Consider the following 24,504-nt stretch of genomic DNA (forward strand, 5'->3'; position numbering starts at 1 on the left):
AAGAAATTAAAATATTTCCAGCAGTCATTTCAAGTTTATTCCCTGCCTTGGACAAAGGTACTATCAAACATCAGTCTTGAGAATAATCCTCATGGCTGCATGTTTTCTTGTGTGCTAGATCCTCCCTACACCTGCCTTACAACCCAACATCTTCACTGATCTGCCTCCCTTTGATACACTTAAAGCAGATTTTGTAGCATGCTACTTCTTCAATCAGGTTGGGAAAGCAAAAGAAAGTCCTCATAGAAGTTCTTCAGCACATCTATGATTGGACAGGATAGACAGCAAAGCTAATGTGGAAATCTGTTAATTTCCTCTGCAGTCATGTACTGCGCGTATTTTCCTTGGCATCATTAGACTTGTGCAGATGAGTGATATTTTGCCTCTGTGTGGTTCCAAATTATTACCAAACCAAGAAAATTGAGGAAGTTTAAATTTTTTATTGATTTACCCCAAATCAAATGCTTGGCTTCAGCACAGTAGTGTCACTTCTTTTTAAAATCTTCGTAATGAAACTAGATGAAACACTGAAATGAAAACCTCATTTTTATTTACAGTCTGTTTAAAATGTCATCATGAAACAAGGTAATTTTTAATGACATTTTTCCTTTGTCATGATAAATAAACCAGCAGGCTTGACACTAATTTAAGTGGAAAATGTTACCCACCCTTACTCCACAGAACTCCAGTTTTGTGATTCTTGTGAGAGGTACAGTCACCTTACCTCCCAGTGAATGTAGGGTGCGATATTTTGGGAAAGGCTGAGAATTTTTGCCCTCGTGTTAATATGAGCACAAACATTCAGCATTCTCCCCTACTTCCAGGGCGAATCATTTGCCACAAAACACAAACTGAATGCATATTAGCAAAACCACTACTAATGTTTATCAGTGCATTTGAAAACTTATAAAAAAAACAAACTAAGAAAATAAGATAGAAAGAAAGGAAAGGTTTTTTTCTTTGAAACATTAATTTCAAGGAAAGTAGAAGGTGCACCTCCACCTCCAGACAGTATAACTGAGATCAAATCCAGTGTGTTATCACAGACATGTAACAGCATCCCTATCAATAAGCAAAATCTTGGAAAACAGTTAAAGTAGTATTAAGGTCTTGGATATTTTTCGGTGTCACCCATCAACTACAATTAACTGGTGTTTTACACTGAGGATGCTCAGCACACTGAAGCCAGCGTGAATCAGCTAAAGACCAGGTGTTGCCAGCAAAACTGTGCCAGTTTATGTCAGCTCAATAGAATGGTGTCATTTAGACCATGAAGGGAGAGCAAAGTACATGACCCTGCCTTTACCCTTGTCTCTGTAGGTATTTTTGTACCTTTTCTCTTTTTTTCCACTGCTTGTGCACATTCATAGGAAATAGATATTAGTCTAATTTTAGCACAATAGTAAACAACCTGGTCTCTTTAAAAACTACAAATTAGCAAACAGTCATGCCCATATGATGTTTGAGGATAGAATATACTGACATACATGAGGACCTGAAAGAGAAACTGGTTGGAAAGTGAAGAAAAATTGGATTTCACTGAGAAACTCCCAGAAAGCAATAAAAAACAAGGAAAGGGGAAAGACAAGGCAGAAATAATGAGATTTAAAATAATAATTTGTAAACACCAGAGTTGTTATTGAGACTGATGGAGAAACATACTTTTTTATCCAGACAGTGTCCATTTGGTGGGAGGAAAGAAAAAGCTGAGGTCGGTGAACAGCAGAGAGCTGGGATGCGTGAAGGAAAGAGTTAAGGCTGGAGTCACCCTCTCTGAAGTGCTCTGTGATGCTGTGCAGTGTTTCAACCCCCAGAGCCTTCCTCCTCCTCCCTCCCTGTGTCAGAGTGGGGAGGAGGCGGGTTCTGCTGAGCTGTTAAATCCTGAGTGAAGTTTCCCTCATTTCCAGTGGCCACCGTTGTCTGAGGCTGGTTCAGAGCAGGGCTGGGGTTGCTCTGACATTCCTGGGACCGCTGCCAGCCAAGAAGAAAAAAAGACGAGTGTTTTACAATTTGCTTTTGTCAAAGCGTGGAGAAAAGGGAAAGGGAAGCGTCCGTTGTTGGTTTTTTTCAGCATCACATTCCTGTGTTTTCCTTCAGCCTGGAAAATATATTAGTGCTGGTGCTTTCTTCTCTGGAAACAAAGGAGCTAAACGGGACTGAAGAAGCAAGGAGTGGGAAGGAGGTTTGGGAAGTTTAAAAGCGAGGGACTCAGAGCAACCAGAAGTTCCCTTTTCTTAAATGAAATCCCTGTCCGTGTGGGTAACCGGTACAGCAAAAATCCAGACCTGCAGGTAAATGGAGAAGCAGAGATCACAAAGGAAATTTCCGCTAACCTCATCCCGCCTGTCAAGAAGTTGAAGAAGAAAGTTAAAAGACACACAACAGGCTCTGCGACCTGTTGGGCTGCCAAAGATTAATCACTGAACAACAGTAAAGCTGTATGGCATTGGTCTCCTTTTAAAGGAAAACGACGTGAGAACTCGTCTCTGGCAGGGGAACTTCCCTGAGAGTGTAAGTTTCAAGTCAAATTCTTGTCTTTCTTCTGCTCTCTGTACGGGACCCTTCCTCTGTGTGTTTTTGCATGTGTGTACAGTGAGAGTGTGAGAGGAACAGGGAGAGTGAGAGAGAGAGAAGGATGAAGATCCCAGTGTCGTTTTAGATAGACAGTATCATGTTACAGAAGGATGATCTCATTTTTTCCTAAAGAGATCCATTCTGTGTTTTTCCCCAAAATCCTGTAAAACTTACAAAGCCACTAGGACAGGACTGAGGTGTAATCAAGCACTTATAAATCACACTAAATAACCAGCCTGTGCTTCGCAGTTTTAATCACTTGTGCAAGACATCATCATACTGTAAACATCTAATTTTTCTCCTTCTCCCCCCCCTTCTCCCCCCCCAACACAGATTACACAATGAACTGGAGGCCAGCTCTCAGCTTAGCCCTGCTGTGGGCAGCATGGTTAGTGTGTGGCTCTGAGAAGACAGAGAGGCTAGTGGAAAGGGGGAGCCATGGAGTTAGGAAAGTGCCCCTGGCTTACAGGGCTTCAAGCAGCCTTCTGAGAAGGTCTGGAGCATACCTGAAGAGTTCAAGCCCAAATCCTCGACACCCTGTTACCAAGAGGGATTCTTCAGTGCCTCCAAAGCCACCCACCAATCTCCTGCAAGGGGAAGCACGCTCCCAGGCCAGGGGCACAGGGACCAGAGTGAGATTGGTACAGAAACTCACAGCTGCAGCCAAATACCCCAAGTCTGAGATGATTAAGGATGAAGGGATATCCTCTACCACCCAGTCACGAGGGGTACGTTTCCCCTCAGGGTCAAGTTCTCCCAATGTCCTGGCCAGCTTTGCAGGGAAAAATCGGGTGTGGGTCATTTCTGCCCCCCATGCCTCTGAAGGCTACTACCGGCTCATGATGAGCCTGCTGAAAAATGATGTTTACTGTGAATTGGCTGAGAGGCACATCCAGCAGATTGTGTTATTCCATGAAGAAGGGGAAGAAGGGGGAAAAGTTAGAAGGATAACCAATGAAGGAAAAATCCTGGAACAGCCACTGGATCCTGCCCTCATCCCTAAGCTCATGAGCTTTCTGAAACTGGAGAAAGGGAAATTTGGCATGGTACTGTTGAAGAAAACCTTGCAAGTGGAGGAAAGGTATCCCTATCCAGTCAGGCTAGAGGCCATGTACGAAGTCATTGATCAGAACCCCATCAGAAAAATTGAGAAGATAAGGCAGAAGGGTTTCATCCAGACATGCAAAGCAGCTGGGGTGGAGGGGCAAGTGGTTGAGGAAGGCAATAATGGGGGCACCATGCAGCCTACCCCTGGCAGTGAACATGTCCAGGTGTCAGCAAGGAAGGAGGATCCGAGGAAGACCAATAATCAGCCAACAAGGACCAAAACAGTGAGGAAACCAATGACAACTACAGTGGCCACTCCCCTGCCCACAGTAAAGACCACTACCCTCCCTCCCACCACCACAACTACTCGTGCTACCACCCACGCAGTGACAACAGCCAGCTGGTCGACAACAACAACTACACCCCTCCCCAGCACACAGAGGACCTGGACCATGAAGTCATATTCCACCACAGAGTACCACAGGCTGCCAGCAGCCCCTGATGCCACCACACCACGAGTCACAGCCTCTGAGCACTTCTACTCTCCTGTGTGGAAAACAAACCGCAGGGACCGTCAGCGTGGCCCCCAAGAGAAACAACTGGCAGCCACACGGAAGCCGAACAAGGCTGCCCGCTACGACAGCTTCACAGAACTCCCAACACCTCCCTCAGTGCACTATACAAAGGCAAGTGTGGGTAGATTTAAAGATAATAGAACTGATAGAAAGGACTTTAACCACAGGGACCTGAATGTCACACCTGGGCAACACAAACCAACTAAGACTAAACCACCAAAAAAGAAGACTCAAGAAAAGATACTCAGTAATGAGTATGAAGATAAATATGACCCGAGCAAGCCTGCTAGTTCCCATTTAGAGGAACAGTTTGCAGCAGGAAATATTCCCCAAAAGAAAGGAAAAGAATCAAAGAAGCATGACCGAATGGATAAACCTGAGAAGAAGAAGAAGAAGGACAGACCTGACAAGCAGCAGAAGAGTGAGAAGCAGTCCAAGAAGGTCAAAGCTGAAAAAAAGAGCAAGCAGGACAAAGACCGCAGTAAGAAGAAGAAAGGAAGCAGGACTGAGAATGAGGATTTCCCCAAGTCCAACAAGAAGATTTTCCTACAGCCTTCCAGGAAATCAGCAACTAACCTCCTGGAATATTTTGAAGGCAAGAGGAGACTGATTGTAAGTAATTCATTAATCTGAATTTTATTACCTAAATAAAGTCTTATCTCCCTCGTAGTAGGAGTATGTGGAACTATAAGCTTATAGTGGGTTTCTATTACTCTTTTCTGGTGCTTTTGTCTTAAGAGGTAAAATTTGTAGACCTAAATTATTGTTTTCAAAAGCCTTCTATTGGAAATCTTACATGCAGTATAAGAATCAGAATCTCAGAACCCAGAGATTAGGATAAAATCTATTCCCAGCCACTTCCATGAGCCACCATATAGCCAACAGATTATCTTGCTTCCAGTGGATATGTAGGTGTCAGGATCTGTATCATTAAGATCAATAAAATGAGGTTCCAGTGTGGATTACATCCATTCATCACCTTGGGGTACTTGCCATAGTTACCATGTTTCAGTGCTCTGTATGTCCTGCCAGCTGGCACACATGCTTTGTATTGGTGCTGGTGTCCCAAAGTTGGAAGCAAGCCATGTGGCTTGGCAATACTAGTGCACATCTGACTGAGGATATGCACAAAGGCATGTGATCAGGTGCCCTGAGGGATGGGGAATTTGGGATTACGATCTGATGGGAATTTGGAATTCAGATCTCCTAGACATCTTCAGAGATCCTGTGCAAACTTTATTTTGGTTAGGGTTTTTCTCCTGCTGTTTGTATTAAACTGAAACATTCCAGTAAGTTTTCAAGCCTGAGAACTTCAGCATGGTCTGGAGTTACTTGTCCCCAGGTTTTATAGCACTGTATGTTTTTCCAACTACTTATAAAAACCACTTCACCTGGGACAGGAAACAGTTTTAGTTGTAGTACAAATGTTTTTTCTGGCAGATGACACATATCCTGAAGGGTACACTTTGGAAAACATTTCTTTAAAAATATTATTGTGGGAGCTGGTTTCTTGCAATTATCCTGCTACAAGCTGGTCTGTTTCACAGTTATTGTCCAATAATCATTGTCACAAATGCCTTTGATTTTCATGCTCCAAGTTCCAGTACAAATAGCTAAGGTGCCAAGCTAAGATGCCAAGTTAAGATTTCAACCGTTGGAATGTTATGAATCATTCTGCTGATGATTCATGGGCCTGAAAACAAGGCAACTTTCTTCTCCCCATCCCCATTCTTCAAGGTATAGGGAATGTGCAGAGCTAGCACTAGAAGTTGAAAAAAGCCATATATTTGAAAAAATTCAACTTGACCAAATTTTACAAATAATGCCTATTAGTTACTTGTTAACTAATATTTAGCCAAAACAAAAGCTCAGAGAGAGAAACTATAGAAGTTTCTCTCTGTAGAAGTTGGGATCCTTGAAATTTGATCTCAGTGTTGTGGTTCCCAAGAATATAGGTGGCATCAGGACAAATATAAAGAAAGTTGAAAATAAAAGAGCCAAAAGTAAATCTCACAGATGTCAGACCACCACAGTCCTGGCAACTTAAAGGATTGTCTGAAATGTGAACCTTCTGATACTGGGCCACCTCACAGCTGGATATCTGAGAAAAGAGTTGCACAATCTCAGGTTATCAGGCCAGAACTCACTGAAGACAAATGATTATGCCATGCTGCACCTCACTTTTCCTGAATCTAATAACATCCTCAACCTGCTTACTCTGAAGCTCCCTGAAGAATAGGTTTGGTTTGGTTATTAGTAAAAACAACGGCTGAACTCTATTTTCTCATTGCCATGTGGAAAATAAAGAACTTCTCAAGTTTCTTAGAATCCCCATGCGTGCCTATTTGCATTCCTTCCAATCAAACTCTTCAGTTCCCTTAGGGGAACAGTCCTTAGAATTAACTCTGTCATTCATGAGTCTTTAAACTCCCTCTCTAGAAAATTAGCCCACATTTCTGCAGAAGCAGCTCTACCCAAGTTGATCCCCATTGCTTCGCTGTACTTTTGTCTTTCAGACTGGCTTCCAAGAACATTGTTTCAGTGCTTTTCCAAACATCTTTTAAGAAGGACATGGGGTTTTAAGCTCTACGTCATTAACAATTTCAGATTTCAGTGTGAATTTCAAACATCTGGGACTTTGAAATCTATTCTGGGTTAAGTTCAATTAATGACAAATATAGGTCCCAAGTGCAGAAATTGAAAATCCTGTATGGGTTTTTAGTCCAACAGCCTCACCTCTCTATGGTGGAAGTTTTGTTGCAGTCTTACAAATGTTTAGAAATTTTGGCCTTGCAAGTTTGGGTTTTTTGTTTATTTCTCTGTGGTGACGAAATGCAAGCTGACAGTTTTTTTGTAACACTCCATATATACCCACATGCACATATACACATATTCACACACAAACACACACACACACATACACACACACATATGCACACATGCAAATGAGGAATGGGAAGATAACCAGAGGACTGGAGCACCTCTCCTTTGGAAACAGGGTGAAAGAGTGGGGGTTGTTCACCCTGGAGAAGAAAAAGCTCCAGGGAGACCTTATAGGAGCCTTCCAGTACCTAAAGAGAGCTTATAAAAAAGATGGAGAGTGATAGTTGTGGATGCTCTATCCCTGTAAGTGTCCAAGGCCAGGCTGGATGGGGCTTTGAGCAAGCTGGTCTAGTGGAAGGTGTCTCTGCCCATGGCAGAAGGGTTGGAACAAGATAATCTTGAAGGTCCCTTCTCACCCAAACCATCCTGTGATTCTCTTGATAGAGACAGTGCACATACAGCCTGGGTTAAACAGACCTGGGACAAAACTTTGGTTGGAAATTTGCTTTGTTCTACAAGGTTTGATGAAGCAGATCAGATTCAGGCTTGACTCTGCATTCCAGCTTATGACCTCCAAAAGTAGGAGGAGATAATATAAACCAATGATCTGTTTTTCATCTCAGTCCTCAAGCCCTTCTCATAATCCTTTTTTTTTTTATTTGAAGCTTTTTTATAAGCATTTTAAAAGCAATGTTTTATATGCTGTAACCCTGAAACAAAATCCTCTTTCTGTCTGTCACTCTCATTCACCTTCATGTCCCAAAGCTGTAGTCATGCCAGGGATCTTTGCATAAATGAGAGGTAGATTTTATAAGCCTAGAAATGTTTTTACAATGATGAACTAGATTTGTAATGAGTGTACAGTAAAAATTAGCCTTCAGGCCCAACAAACTTCAGAAGGCAGCCAGAAAATTATTGCTCCTGTTACACGTTAAAGCATAAATTTGTAATTGAAGGATTTTGGTGATTATTTGTGACCTTAAATCATAAAACTTGAGTCTATATTCCAGCTCCCTTTGTATTTGGGGGATCAGTGGCAGGTTTTTGATTGCAGTTCACTGCTGCCAGTTAGAACGATTACATTGCTAGAGTTGCATTATTCCTAGGAATCTTCTGCTGGAAATACTGCATAGGATCACTGAATGTTGTTATGCACACCCCTTCCCTGGAATATTTTCATCTCGGTCACTGATGAAGGATTTGAGTTGTATGCTCTAAATTTTTTAAAAATTAAATCTTTGCAATCCTTAGAAGGCTTTGAAGTAAGTACTGTAGAATGTAGAGCTTTTTATACTTCTGTTGTTGTAATTGTTCGTCTTCCTTTTTGCCCACAGCTGTGCCTTTGTGCAAGTGTAAGTCCCATGAGACATCAAAGTAGCTTAGAACAAAGAAAAGCAAAATCAGTTATTTTCAGATGAAGTCACAGTGGCCTTAGCAAGAACTCAAGGTCTTCCTAGATGACCATCAATTACATGAGTACTCATGTAGCCCTAATTGTACTCACCCCTTGGCAGTCAAAATAGGCACGGGAGCCCTGCCTGGACTGTGGGATGAGGGCAGAGCAGCTGCCCTGTGAGTGAGTCAGAGCACCACTGAAGGCTGTGAGGGAGACCTGGTGGGCCTAGCAGAGCAAGGGATAAAAGGAGAGTATGTGGCTTTTTGTAAAATATCATGATATTTCCTCTACCAGCATTGTGGTAGAAGCAGCAGAGGAGCTGGTGCAACCAGCTGTACCTGCTTCCGAAAGTTTTCCTGTAGCTGACTGAATGTCTTTGGGTCAGGCCTGGGCATGAGGGTACACTCCAAACAGAAATAAATAACAGCTTTATGGGAAAGAAAGCCCACTTTGCAGACAGCCACTGGTTCTCCCTCAGCAAAATAATCACCTGCTTCATTCCTTATACTAAACAAACTCTTTTGTCTCTGCCACCAACCAGCTGATCACAACCCCCAAGGCAGATAACACCATGTACGTACAGCAGCGAGACGAGTATCTGGAGAGCTTCTGCAAGATGGCAACCAGGAAGATCTCCGTCATCACAATTTTCGGCACCATGAACAACAGCAGCATGAAAATTGACCACTTCCAGCTAGGTTTTTTTCTTTTAATACTTTCTTTCCATCTCATGGGCACAATACAGACAGCAATGGGAAAAATCACCCCAGCTTTTGACCCCCAGGGTCAAAATCTAAGATTATGCAGGACCTGAAAAGTAGTTCATCTAGACATATTTAGTGCCACCTTCTTCACATTCAGATTTTCCATGTAGACAGGTGACACTGGGCATCCATCTCTCTTAGGTAGCTTTGAAACAACTGCTGTCAGTGTTCATGTCCTGGGGAAGTACCCATCAAACCAGTGAAAACCTGTCCTTTTGTAACAACAGCGGCTGGACAAAGACTTCAGGTTGCAGTCCAGCAAAGCACTTAAGCTTAGGTATCTCTTGAATCATTGAATCATCTCATTTCTGTCTGAATCTAAAGGTTAACACCACTGTGAGTGCTTTGCTGGATGAAGCCAAAGAAATACAAATATTCTACAATTCTATACTCCAAATAGAATAAAAGCCTCTAATTTTGCTTACAAGTCCACCACATCTTTCCCCTCAAAGTTCATCTGGTTTTACCAAACTTTGGGAAAAAATGTGTGATGGAACAGAAAGCTCAGGACCTGACCAGCTGCAGGGTGTTTCAGGTCTGGCACATAAATGGCCAGAAGATCACAGATTTATGTCTGGCCTCCAGCTGTGCCTCTGCTACTCTCAGAGGAAAAGGATCTAGCCTTGTGTCACTGAGTGACAGTGAGTCACAAATCCTGCCAGACTGTCTATTTGTGCACCTCCTTGACAAATCTGGAGCAGTGCAGGATTTTCCACATCAGGCCAAGGTTACTCAAGGTCATGTTTTGTGTACCTAGATCCATCTGCCTGTCAGTGGACTGTTTAGGATTATAGTTAGCTCTAGTCTGGCTAATATTCTGACATAGACCATATTCTTTCAGCCTGTTCCAAACTTAACCTACATCCAAACTTTCCCCAAACCACATAAGAGTATATAACAGCTGAGTTCTCATATGAAGAATTAAATTATTGAAGAAAAACAGGAGATTTAGAAGGGTATAGGTTAAACCTTACATGAAGTTCACCTTACAATTTTGTCCAAAACACCAAATCCTGAGCTTTATAGCAATAAATGCAATACGAATAAATAACACAAATATCTTTCTGTCCTACCTCCCTTTCTCCTCCACCCTTCCTGTTTGTATGGCCTCTTCAAGGCTCATTCTGTGTGAGCTCCAGAGGCAGCAAAAGCTCCTAAGAAACATTTTGTACGCAATATGTTTCTGTAGTGAGAATCTTGAGCACCCAGCATGATGAGGTCTACTAGGAGTGCTGCATCTTGGGACTGAAATACAAAAGACAATAACAGAAAAGTCAACAGAAAAGACTTTTCACTTGAAATTTCAAACACATGGTGGTCAATGAAAGAACCTCAGTGACACTGGTCGAGATTAGCTCACACTGATACCTGAGAATATTTCTCACTTTCCCACTGCAATGACACAAAAGCTGAGAGTCACTGCGGAGGTCCTCTCTTCAGACCAAGGGAGCAAATGTGGTTTCTTTTCCCCATGAGAAACAGGGCTTTAATCAACTAAACATCAGCCCCTGGCTACCTATCCTACAATCAAAGCAAGCATCTAATCTATCAGGCCACTGCACTGCTAAAACAACCTGCTGGCCTTCTTTGTAACCTTGTTGGAATTATTTCTAGAGATAAATCATCTTCCCAGCCTGTCTAGCTGCCAAAGATGTATGGAGAAATGTTTCTCCATTCTTTTAGAGAAAAAGCAAAGAGAGTAAGGACTTTGCAGGTAGCAGCATGGTCTCAGCTCTGGTGGATCTTCATGCAAATCCCAGATGTCCTCTATGAGGAGGGTGTCAGGGACAAGCAGTGACTTGGAAGGAAAGAAGCAACTAGATTAACTTCCTTTTTCTCTACAGAAATAATTTCCAAGTTTGAAAGACAGGTCAGCCTTTGTGGTATTATTTTTTTCCTTGATAGAGAATTTTGTGTATCACTCTGTAATTTAATATTCTTCTTCTCATTGTAAGGCTTGAAAGAAAATCACCTAAAAAGAAAATTCTAAAGAGCTAATAAACTTCATCTTGGTACCTAGAGTTTAAAGCAGAAAGGTGCCGTAGATCAGTTGGTCTAAGTTACTCCTGTACCTTAGCTGTTTTCCATCACATTTCACAATAACAACTTTTGCATTTTTCCATCTCCATCTAGGCCAATGAGATAGTCTTTGCTTTTAAACATGAACTTTTAGTCTATCTTTTAATGGTCATACTTCCCATTAGTAATACATAAATCTCACTCATCAAGCACATTTAGATATATTTATGAAGCGGATAACCAATTAGCGCATCTTGCAATCCATCCAATCAAAAGCTAATAGCATTGCTTGTTAATTCTTCATAAAACTTTGAACTGAGGTACATATAACAATGAAAACTCATATAAATTAGATATATAGCATGATAAGTATAACCAAATTTTAATATTTTCTGGCTTGGGTTTTTTTTTTAAGCAGTGGGCTCAAGATGTGAAATCTCAAGATCAGATTCTAATTCAGACTTTTTCCCAAAATTTTAATTCAGAAGTTTCATTCAGTCTATACACAGGATGGATCTACTGCAAAATTTGAATCAGATCAGTATGCTCCTTAAAAGCCCTGTATGTTTAGAAAACTATTTTAAATGCTTTGCTGTATAATGACTAAAATCTTTCTTGTTGCTGTGGATCAATTAATCACATCTCTATTTGCTGACAATTAATTATGGACCAAGGGACTGAAAAGTTGTACCTCTGGATTCCATCTCTTGATGACCTGCTGTGTCTCTGACTTCAGGCAGGTTACTTAAGCCATGGCTGAGATTTCTAAGTGAGGAGATGAATATAATATTCATAGTGGTGTCACAGGGCATAGACAGGTTTGCAAGCTCTTGGTGCTAGTAGCTAGTAGTAGCAGAGGTAACATTTCACTTGGTGTGTGGTTTAGCCTGTCCTTAGCTTTCCAGGCTTACAATTATGGAGGCTTGTTTCAGCACTGTTGCAGTTGTATAGAGCTGTGCTGGATGCTACAGCTGAGGCTGTGCTGATGACACGGAGACTTTCAGGACTTGACTGCAATGCACCCCGGTTGCACAGGATTTAAGGGACCTTAGTAGCTCCACAGGCTTGTCTTCAAATCTCTGTCTTCAGAAGTCTTTTTCTCATTGTTTCAGAATGTTTTCTTAGAGTGGACCACTGAGTAGGTACAAGTCATAATCAAAACTAACTTTTTGCTTATCGGGCTGCTAGAATCAGCAAGCAGAAGGAGGAAGGAGTGCAAAAGTGGGATATCTAGAGAGGTATGCTGCCAGCACTGCAGCATTCAAGACATGTTGAACAGTTTCTGGTTTCTTATAGTCACTGCATGTAAATGACTGGTAAGGTTAACTCTACTGTCCTGGCCTACCTCAAGCTGTTCTAGCTATATTTTACTGACCCAAATCACCTATGCTGTTTCATTTGCACATGGTAAGAATTTCTATTTTCAATTACAGAAGTGGCTACATTTCAGGAGCTCGTGAAATGATTAGTACATGCATATACATGTATGAGCATATTGAAAAAATCTCAAAGATCTTTCCAGGAAAAAGCAAGATTTCTCAAAAGAATGTACAAATGATAAATATTGAAGTGCATGAGTCCTAGGATCATCTGATTTTCAAAGACTATTGGGATGGAAAACTAGACAGTTAAAAGTCATATGAATGAGAAGTTCACACACATGGTTTATAATACACTGAATATGCAGCAGGAAGAGAGCTTCTGAGAAATGAATTCTCACTTTTCTTTTAAGGCAAAATTAAAGGCAGAGTGCTGTGTGATTCCATGACTATTTTTATTTCTCCTTTGCCTCACATTAAGATAATGAAAAGCCCATGAAAGTGATAGAAGATGAAGATCTTGTGGACCAGCAGCTCATCAGTGAGTTGAGGAAAGAGTATGGGATGACCTACAATGATTTCTTCATGGTGTTGACAGACACTGACATGAAGGTCAAGGTGAGGGTTTCAACTCTTTGAACTCAGCTCTTTTGAAAGAAAATGCATTGGAAACATATGAAAAAACAATTGAAAAATTTAGGAAATTACACTTCACTTGCCTGTGAGGCACATAGATACTGATGCAGGACCTGGTTATTGCTCAAGGACAAGCAAAAGAACAAGCAGTAAGCAAAATTATCAGAACTTGGGTCGCTATCTTCATTTTCTTCACTTAGGGGATCTCAGCAATTGTGTATTTCTGCTGGAATGATGAGGTACAGAACCTCCTCACACCTGACAGGGTTCTAATGTGGTACCTGGCATTCTGAAACACACAGTTTGGCTGCTCAGCAGGATGACAGCACATTACACAAGAACAATCCTGTAGCTGAATGGTCGTACAAAAGGATATAACAACTGCAATGTCCTGGCTTTATCACTTTAGGCAAATACTGAAAATATAACTCTTCCAAAGAGCAGTCTAACTGCAAAAACAATTATATTTCCCTAGTTTCTGATCTGTTTTAGGCCCTGTTGCCTGTGTGCAAATTAGAATACTTGGATCTCCAAATATCCTACAGTGCTGTGATACATGCAGAAAGGCTGCTAATATGAGCATCTTCATACCCACCTGTCTTGGTTTTTTTTTCTTATTTTTCTTAACAGCAATACTATGAAGTACCCATAGCAATGAAGTCTGTATTTGATTTGATTGACACCTTCCAATCACGAATTAAAGACATGGAAAGACAGAAAAAAGAGGGCATTGTCTGCAAAGAAGATAAGAAGCAATCCCTTGAGAGCTTCTTATCCAGGTATTGCCTTCTGTTCTTATTTGCTACTAGTTCTACTAATTATCTACTAATTATTATTACCAGAAAAAATACTCATGTAACTATTTCTGGGATTTTAAAATATAGATTTCTCAGTATTTCCAATGTTAAACAAATACAGAGATGCAGCCAGAGCTGAATGTAGTCTTGTATAGAACGCTGAAAGACAGGAAGCATGCTTCCTGACAAACTACATCTTCCTTGGACACTGATTTTCAATCAGTTTCCCCATTATGACATGGAGATAATAAAACTGATTTGTATTGGAAGAGCAAATAAGGATTAATTCATAGATGTTAGCTCAATGTTTTGAATTTATGAAGCACAATGTTTATGTGTTTTGATCATCAACCATCCCAATCTCATTAATTCCATTCTAATCCCTCCCACGTTGTTCAAATCAATAATTAATTCTCTCTGACTTCTTTCTTATCCTGCTTGAGGTAACAGTTGGTCTTTGCCAGTATTAGTCATGCATATTATTAAAGGTCTTGAAGACGGTTTTTGCAAAATGTCGGAGACCTTCTGCAGAAAGACAATTTTGTTTCTGCAATCTCTACACGCATCTCTACTCTACCCTGAGACCTAAATTCCAGGCAATAAATTTATCTGGACTGTCAGCATTCAGACCCACAGAAGAGCTGTGCAGTTACAGCCCTCTCTCAATTATCACAGGATAGCTGACATGAAATTAGGGCTATCCATCATTCTAGACCTTACCTGTTACAACTGCATCCTCGTCACCTACTATGAGAATGCATGGGAATACACTTAATTTAAAAATAAGCTTTAAAAATAAGCTTTAAAATAGGCTTTAAAATTAGTGAGGCAGCATGATAGATTGTGACAAGGAGGAAAGGAGCAACAAGGAAATGAATAGGTTGTTGGTTCATAAACATTTTAAAATTCAATGGCCACTTCAACAGAAAGAGAACCTTTAACAAGATCCACCCCACCCACTTCACCACCTCCTGTTTAGGTCCCAGTGATTCATCCTTGAGACCACCAAGAAAAACCACAGTTTGGAAACAGCTGATCAGCACAATAAAGATCTTGTATACTGGAAAGGGACAGGCCCCAAATCCTTCTTTGCTTGGAAACAGCCCTGGTAATAAATACACATTAGAAAACTGGGCATGAAAAAGGCAGAATGGTGCATCTATAAACAGAACTGCTGCTGCATAGAATGCATTTGTTGTCTGTGAAACAAGCATCAGGCTTTAAATATTGGGTGGACTTCTCTAGCCACATTAACTGGTCAGATTGCCAGTAAAATTAATTCCAGCCTTGTCCAGTATCATGTTCCCAGTTGAACAAGAGCCCTGGCATCATCTCCCTGGTGTTACTCGTTCCAGAGCTTGTTCTTAACAAACCTGCCTGGTGTGAAAGAAGACCATGAGAGCCAGAACCAGCTTGAGTAATGCTTAAAAGCCATTAGAAGGAGGAAAACCTTAAGTTTGGGGACGAGTCTCCCTCTTAGATCTAGACACTGGCTGTGCTGCTCTCCAGGCTCACACATGAGAACAGGACGCAAAACAGGTGGAGGAGGAAGAAAGGATCCACAAAGTGATGGGTCTGGCAGATTTGTCAGGAGTATTGGTCCATGACTTCTGATGTCAGAAATAAAACAGAAATCTGTACATTAGTGTTGCTGAACTAACAGCTGTGCAGGACCAACTGAATTAATTTCTAAGATGTAGTCCCAGATGAGCACACCAAGTGCTCCTGGGGTAGGGGAATAAACAGCTTGAATAGCTTTCAACACTTTTCAGCTCTGTGTAACCATGAAACTCCAAACGAGATATTAAAAAAAAAAAAAACACAGAACCAAAAAGAAATATAAAAGTATCTTAAAGTGACTTGCAGGTTTTCCCTAGGCAAATATGATCCAATGGCCACATTCTCACTCATTGTTCATAGGTAACCAGGGGCTTTTCTATACAAAATAGCACAAATATTATTTTGTTCGCCATTTGCAGAAAAATGACACAAAATTTCCCTCCTTTTCTTCACATCACATATATGATCCTTAATACTTCTCATTCCTATTCACTTAACTGTACATGCACATTCATGTTTCTTTGCTGTTCCTCCTGAGAAAGATGAAAATTGAGGAGGTTTGCTTTTCAAGGATTTACTTTTATAGTTGTAAAAAAACACCAGTATCGATCAACAACCAGAGACATCAGCATACCCTGCTCTTCTAACAACTTCTTCTCTGACTTTGAGCAAGTCTCACCTTATCTTCAGCTTCTCTTAAGTGAAGCAGAATTGACTCTTTGCATTAGCCTTCATTTTGAGATCTTCACATGGTACAGCAAAAAAGCAGGCTATTATTATGACAGAGTAACATCTGCATCCATTTAAAAGATCATTTCCTGCTGTAAAAATAACTCTGCAGCTTTGCAAATTCCTATAAATCTCATTTATTTAGGTTAAGTGAAGAAGTATCTATATTTAAAAAACAAGTTGTTGAGAGAGTATTAAAAACCTCTAGAGTTAGAATTTTTAAAAATTTCAAGTGTCCCTATGGCACTGCCTTTCCTTGACAGGAAAGAAAGGAGATCCTTATGCAAAATCTTGGGTAGATGGTGCAGTCCCTATTAAAGAAAGATTCCAAGATCTATCTTACTGCCCCATGCATGCCCTATACAGCCATGGGCTGACACAACCACACACTTACAAACAAGCTCAGATTTAGAGCCATGTTGAAGGTATTTTGAGCAAATGTGGTGCAGGAAAGAAAAAAGAGGTCAGTGATTATTTACACAGAAGTATGAGTTATGTCTGAAATGAAGATCCACCCTAATTCTCAGACAGCTCTTGGACTGCAAAATAACTGTGCAGTTCCAGCAGTGGTGAATGACGTAAAAGCTAAATGCCTAGTGAGGAATTCCACAGGAATCCTTCTCTCTTGAATATACACTTCTCAGTACTGTTGGAACTACTGAAGGGCTTTGAGCAAAGATCATAAACTTTGCAGTGTTTGTTTGGTGAAGCAGCAGCACTGCAGGTGTTTCTTTGAAAGTTTCTTTGAAAGTAAAGTTCAAAACAAGCTGTAAAATTCAAACAAAACTTTATCCTCTCCCAGTGATGGACAGAACTGGGAAGATTTCCCATCCAGCTGTTACTTAGAAGTTGTGAGAGATTTGACATATATCAGCCTACAGAAAACAGAAACACTGAGAGGACTTGAGTCACATGTCATGACCATGCCTGGCAACACTCTCTTTTCAGGTTCCGATGGAGAAGGCGCCTGGTGGTGATCTCTGCTCCCAGTGATGAAGATTGGGCTTATTCCCAGCAGCTTGCTGCTCTCAGTGGACAAGCCTGCAATTTTGGTGAGTCAGAAGGAATTATATTCTTGCTCCCCCAAACCGCATCCTTCCTGGTGATATCATCACGATTCCTTTGCTCAAGTTTGAACCTGGACAGTCTGAAGAGTCTGACAACTGAAAACCTTCCTCCAGATCCAAATGGAAGATTATGTTAAGCAGGTAGTACAGCACACTAGTGGCTAAGACAGCTAGACAAAGGATTCCCTGGAATCATTTTTGAAACATTACACTCATGTACCAGAAAATACTAGCACTCCAAAGCTTCTCTTCTGGCTTGTACTTCAGGAGACTAATAGTTGTTTTGGGGCTTTTTTGTACTGCACAACTTAACAAGACAAGGAAAATGCTTTGGTAAGGGCAGGTCCTTTAAAATCCAACTGCAAACTGGGCCAGGCATCAGGGAAATGCATGGACACCAAGGTTTTTTTTCTTTTCCTTACTGCTTCATTGCCAAATCTGTAAGAATATTGATGGAATCCATTTCAATCCAATAAAGGCCCTCACAGACCCATGACTAGGTACTTAAGGTCCACCTACATAGTCAGTGGAGAGAGAAGGGCTCCTCCCGGAGACAACTAAGGGCAAGACCCAGAGGTTCTCTTCTGTCTTCATGCCACAAAGTGCAGAGAGAGTTACTCCTTAAGTTCCTAGCAATGCACACAACATATGGGGTCTAGACTCAACTCCTTCAACAGAACAAAACAGGTCCCTTTGAACAAGTGCTATTTCAATGCATTTCAATTGCACCAGAAGGGAGATCTGCACAGTATGATTGTTAATTCATAATCACCTGGCTTATGTTCAGAGCATCAGCATCACCTCATTTGGAAAGTACCAAAGTAAACTGCAACATGGGCCACTGCAAAATGCTTTCTGAAGAATAAAATGTAGTCAAAACAGTTGAGTATCCCCACCCTTTGGTAGCTCGAACATAATCCAGTGAGCTTCTAAAGCACTTATCAACCAAGCACTTTTAACTAAGTGGTATGTTTCCAAGCATCTTACCTCCAAGTTATAAAAGCAGTTACATAAAGATTTTGTAGATTGTACTGACTCATGTTACATGAACAGTTCCTGCTGTCCCTAAGGTCTTTCTTCAGAGGCAACATTCCAAGCCTCTGTGCAGAACAAATGGAAGAAGTGAGTATCTGTCATAAGCTATTCCCTGTAGCCATTCAGAGGTTAACTGGCATAGATTATGTTGCCTCTAAATAATTTTTTGCTGTGTGTATGATAAGTAAAAGCTTTACTAGTCAAGAAAACAGTGTAGGAAGATCCTGGAGTTGGAGAATGGCCTCTGCAATTTACTGGTGGTTCTGATGCTTGTATCCATATGCTACAGAATCACACCACCCACATCACCATGCTGCTGTCCTTGGAACAGCTGTATGCAACTGATATCACATTTACTCAACACATCAGCTTATCCTTATGTTTGAGACAGATTACATGACTGGCAGGGACTCCATAGAAATCAGTAATTCTCCTGGAGGGCTGGCTGAGACTGGGTCCTAATATAGCAAGCACAGACCTGGCTGATTAAACTGAAATCTGACCAAAGATCTGGTCTGAACCAAAACCATTATTTCCTCCACAGGTCTGCGCCACATAACAATCCTCAAATTGCTGGGAGTTGGAGAAGACATTGGAGGTGTCTTAGAGTTGTATCCAATTAATGGTAAGTGACTGTTTCCATTTTCTTCAGTACTACCTATGAAGGGCATTATACGGTGCTGAGTACTTCTTTGCTCTAATTCCTTTAGAGGAATGAGTATGATTGTTTTCCTGTTTTGTTTCTTTTAAGAAATAAGATGACACAAAAATAAACAAAAAGCTTTCTTGATGTTTCTGAGGTAAATATTTTATAGGTTCTTCAGGAAAGAAAAGCATAAATATCTGAGGTTCACCTCACATTTTGATTTCCTGTGAAATTATTCCCCAGGACGCTCTTCTGCCAGTCTTGCTGTCAAAGACAGGAATGTCTGTGCCTATTTACATGCTCAAGAGTTTGCAGGGCTAATAGAAAACACACTCAGCAGATTCTCCTCTAGGGATCCCTCATTTATATTCATAGAATGGCTTGGAGTGAATAGGACCTCTTAAAGATAATCTAGTTCCAACCCCCTGCCATGGGCTGAGACATCTTTCACTTCATCAGGTTCCTCAAAACCCCATCCAACCTATCCTTGAACACTTCCAGAGACAGAGCATCCATATGGGCAACCTGGTCCTGGGTCACACCACCTGTATCCTAAAAAAACCTCTTCCTTATATCTAATCTAAATTTACCCTGTTTCTGTGTAAAATTAATACCCCTTGTTCTCTCTCTGGGCCCTGGTAAAAAGTCTTTCTCCATCTTCCTTATAAGCTCTCTTTAGTACTCCACTTGCATCCCAGCATACTCTTCCAGGTAGATCCTTAAGAGAGTCCTTAAGCATTGTCAAATGCTATGGGTTCCTCTGCTACCTAATCCAAACAACTGCCTCCATCAGTGGAGGAACAAAGACAGAAAGCAGCTTATTTATTCTGCGCATTAAAGCATTCTAGTCCTTCTACAGCACAGGAACATTAAGTCCATGTATGAGAAAAAAATAAACAGAGGAAGCTGATGTCAGACTTCTTCCACCAACACTCTTGCAGCCTCCACTGATTTTTCACTGGAGGCTTCATGACCTTGTTTATAGTTCCTATTTGTTAAGATCAACAGATCTTTGTCTAATCTCTCCTTGAATTGATGTTGACTTCTAGCACGTGTTCTACTGGGAGAGCTTCTAGAGAGGTACCTTTTATTTGGCCCCTATACCTTTGTTTGATTCCTCTTATTTCTTGTGTGGGAAAAAAGGAGAACATTTAATCCCTATGCATCCCTGCAGTAACACTGACATTCACTCCCACCTTGCTTCTGCTTCAACGATGCTATCATTGGACCTTTGGGAGCCTTCTGAAAATTCACATAGCCTTTATCAGCCAGGCCACTCTTAACCACCTGCTTGCTGACCTCTTCCAGAGGACCTCAAGTCTGTAAGGCAAGGTGCCACTGTGTTAAGAGTCCTGTTGCCATGCCAACTATGTATATATGTGCCCACTGATCTTAGTTTACTTACTGTCTTACACTTTCTACTCATTTACCCAACACAGACTTCACACTTAAAAGCCCGAAGTTCACCAGATTTACCCCTAGAACATATATGTTAAAGAGGAAATGACATCTACCACATTCCATACTGCACATATCATGACAGTTCAAGAGTGAGGCTCTATATTCTGCAATTCTTCTATCACACTTCAATTATTTTAATTTCTTTCATTGTTACTGTTTTCCACATATGTCTTCTGCAATACATAATCTGGTGACCCAAGCTGAAAAGACATCAAAGAAATTAATGCATTTTGGGTAACAAAAAGATGTATCACACTACAGCAGCTTCAGGCTAGAGAATAAGGAAAAGTTTACTGAACTTTAAAAAGCTGTTAAAAATACATCCTTAGTACAAAGGAGAGTAATTTCATTTCAGATACAGGAAATGGATCTTGCAAATAGAGAGAGAGAACTTGCAAATAACAAGAATCTTATATTGCCAACTCTTGGGCTGTATCTTATCTCCCGTTGCTAATTTTTTTACCTATAAATCATCATCATCTCCTGAACAAAACATTAATGCTGATTTTATGTGATTACTTTCTAGGAAGCTCAACTGTAGACCGAGAAGACATCCCGGCTAATTTAGTGAAAGACATTCGGAATTATTTCCAAATTAGCCCCGAATATTTCTCCATGCTTCTAGTGGGGAAAGATGGCAATGTCAAATCCTGGTATCCTTCTCCCATGTGGTCTATGGCAATTGTGTATGACCTGATTGATTCCATGCAGCTCCGGCGCCAGGAAATGACAATCCAGCAGTCACTGGGCATGCAGTGCCCCGATGATGAGTATGGTGGGTATGGCTACCACAGCTACCACCAGGGCTACCAGGAAGGCTACCAAGATGACTACCGTCACCATGGAAGTTACCACCATGGATATCCATACTGAACAGAGTGACTTACCCTCTGGCTGCCCCCATGTCTGTCTTTCAATAGCTATCCAAGCAATAGGTGGCCAGTTGCAGAAAATCTTCCCAGGCCACCTAGATATCCATGCCTCATTCTTCTGCTGTTCAATCAAGGGACTTTGGTTATTTGCCTTCTCAAAAATGCAGAAGCCTTTACAGTGAAGCAATTCAAACCAGTAGCATTGAAGCTTTAAACAATAAAGACTCCTTTATACTTTTAAACCTTTATAAACAAAGGCCATTAGCAGGTGCTGTTTGTATTAAAACCAAACAAAAGAATCCCACAGCCCCAGCCCATGGGCACTACAATTGTCCATCAATGTGCTTTTTACTACTTTTTCTAAGAAGGAAAAAAAAATATATTTATTGGAAAGTGAGCTTTCATCATGCTTATGAAGAAAAACAAAAAAACACATTTTGGGTCTCTCCCAGAAAAGAAAAATTTAAGAAAGAAGCATGGGGCATGCTCTTTAATAATAACAACACCAGTAATAAAATCTTTTCAAAACATCATGTTTAAAAAGACAGCATCCCTTCTACAGTGCATTACCATTGTAATTACCATTGTAATTAGCTGACTTTATGAATGAAAATAAGACTTATGGCTATGGCAGAACCTGTTCCAATACAATACGATGTTAAGTTCTTAACTACAAAGCTTACTGCATGGCTATTTATTCTTTCAGTTGGGGTCCCTGTTCTTCTAGGTCCTGCCCACCTCACTGATAAATCCAAGTTAATGAGAGCTAAGTAGACATACCAACCAGGGTTAGCACTGTCTGAAATACAGAAATCTGAAATGCATTATTTTCACCAGAAAAAGAAATCTCATTCAAGTATATTTTTCATGAGGTGTAACTAGCTCTCTATAATAATGCTTTAATTAAACTCTTACTCCAAAATTCAAATTTTCTTTTACCTTTTCTGCTCATACCCTTGCCTACAAAAGTGATCTGGATTAAATGTTTATAAAAGTATTTGAGATTAAATTAATCTGCTAAACCATCTCTATGTCTGCCACACTTTCAGAAATGTTTTTTTTCTCCCTTCTCATTGATGTCTTTGGGCATTGGAGCTGTAGCACTACTCTACCCTACTCAAACCAGTGTCAGGAACTGCTTGCATAGCCATGGTTTCAACCATACGTAGTCGTTGTTTCTAGTCATTCAGATTAGATTTCTAAATATTAAAGATGCAGCAGAAAGATTATGGAATATCTTTATGTGAAGATACCATGTCAGCCTTTATAATGGAATATTGGTCACTTCTGATGTTGGAGGTGTGCCTGACCAATCATATTTCTTTTTATAATCCATTATGTGGGTGCACATCACATATAGATGCACACAACAGGGCAGTTGTACTGGGTATTGGTATCACAGAAGTAGCACAGGAATAGGGAAAAGCTATAGCTCTAAGCTGGCCAGACCATGCCCTGCATTTTGACTTCTGCCATTTTCCTGATTCCTTTTTTTCCCAGATGAAAACAAAACTGGATAAAGCAACAAGTTCACTCAAAAACAGATGCTTTCTTTAGAAATTTAAGTCACAAAGGGTCAAGCATCACTTGCCCTTCTGAATGTCAGAAGGGCATACAAATGGTCACAAGGCCTTAGTTGTACAAACCTGGTCACTCTCTGGGGCAGGCTGCCCTCCCTATCACAACACCTAGTCAGTGCAGGCTACAGCTCCTGATTAACCTTTCTCAGCTGACTGGAGCTAACTAGGGGAAGACATTTAACAGAATGATTTTGAGAGGACTGCTGCCTGCAGAGAGCTTCTGAGCTCTCAGTGACAATAGCACTTCCACAGCTGAAAGCAGAGGACAGAGAAATTAAAAAAACCAAACGAATCATAGGATGGAAGGGTTTCTAGAAGAAAATGGAATGTCCTGTAGCTCGCTTTTAGAAAACAAGAGCTCTTTGCATTACTGTATCAAGGTCTGCTGCCTAACTTTCCTTGCCTAAAGCAAAAGCAGAGGAAAGTATACCAGATGCCTAATAGGCACCTCCTGTAGACAGAAAGAAACACACCCTTGGAGCATTTTCTTTCAGGTGTTCGTTTAAACTTTCCTGCAATCTTGTTTTCATGTAAAGTTTTTAAATGAAAGCCCTTTTAACTCACACTACAAATCACATAAATTAAATGTTCTGCGCTGCTGCAAGGGTTAACTAACATTAAAAAGAGCACAGCACCTGATCCAAATGGCCTTTTGTTTATACGCCTACCTGAAATTCAAAGTCAAATTGTGCAAGTACCAAACCCTGCCTAGGCATTCAGTGGGAGTTGCATCAAAAAGACAACTTCAAACAAGTTGTCCACTTATCAAGGGAGGTAGGAATGGGCTCTTAACCAAAACTGCACGTCCAAATATTCATGGAATTTGTAGAAGACTGCATTATTCTACATTCTGGTGTCTATTTCTGCCTTCATTACAAAATGATACAAAATACCCAGAAACTTAAAGCAATGATTTAAAATCCTGGTTTTGCAACCCACTTTTCTCTATGGAAAACTAAAAGCAAAGCTAGAAGGAGCACCAAGCCAAAATATTATTTCAATGACAACATGTAGCTATCTTGCTGGCTATAAGCATCCAGGAGTTACATTTCTCCAAATGAAGACTTCATTTGGCAAAACAAATCAAATCCAGATCACTGGATCTGCCCCTGCAGCATCATTCTGAGGACAGATTTACTGAGATTAAGGTCCTTTTTCAACATATCTTAGTGGGAAGATTCTATGTGATAAAGAAAGTCTTTTCTTATACATATCTATGGCATTTGATTCAGCTCCAAGAGGGCTGTTTTCATCCACAGTCCGTCTTTGAAGCTGCTACATTCACAAAATAGATGAAATTAACCAAAATAAATACTTCTTTAATTGACTTGTTACAAGCAAGAGGAACATGAACACACCTCTCTTCCTGGGATGTTTTGTGAACTATTTCCTCAAACCCGGAGGCAGGAACATAACACCCTTAGCAGCAATTAAGTTCAAACATTCGTGAATCTGGGCTCTAAATCAAAGCTTAGCAAGAGCACTCTGCCCAAAGTATTCATTAAAGACTATGTGCCAAACTAATGCTGCTCTCCAAAAACATCCTCATAAATTTCCCTATTGTAATTTTGAGTGAATATAAGTTAAGCTTTCCAACATGAAGT

The 24,504-nt window shown here is 40.6% G+C and overlaps 1 protein-coding gene across 1 annotated transcript; it reads left to right on the plus strand.

Annotated features, from left to right (window-relative positions):
• The first annotated feature begins 1,862 nt into the window (after positions 1–1,862).
• On the plus strand, positions 1,863–22,347 carry CCDC80 (coiled-coil domain containing 80). The gene is made up of 8 exons (XM_054627774.2): positions 1,863–2,511; positions 2,908–4,808; positions 8,957–9,113; positions 12,999–13,135; positions 13,784–13,932; positions 17,188–17,291; positions 18,886–18,966; positions 20,975–22,347. Exons 2-8 carry the CDS (start codon positions 2,916–2,918, stop codon positions 21,319–21,321), a joined length of 2,868 nt encoding a protein of 955 aa, XP_054483749.2. The 5' UTR covers positions 1,863–2,511; positions 2,908–2,915; the 3' UTR covers positions 21,322–22,347.
• The last annotated feature ends 2,157 nt before the right edge of the window (positions 22,348–24,504 follow it).

Source organism: Agelaius phoeniceus, chromosome 2 (assembly GCF_051311805.1).
Source record: "Agelaius phoeniceus isolate bAgePho1 chromosome 2, bAgePho1.hap1, whole genome shotgun sequence".
Lineage (NCBI taxonomy): Eukaryota > Metazoa > Chordata > Aves > Passeriformes > Icteridae > Agelaius > Agelaius phoeniceus.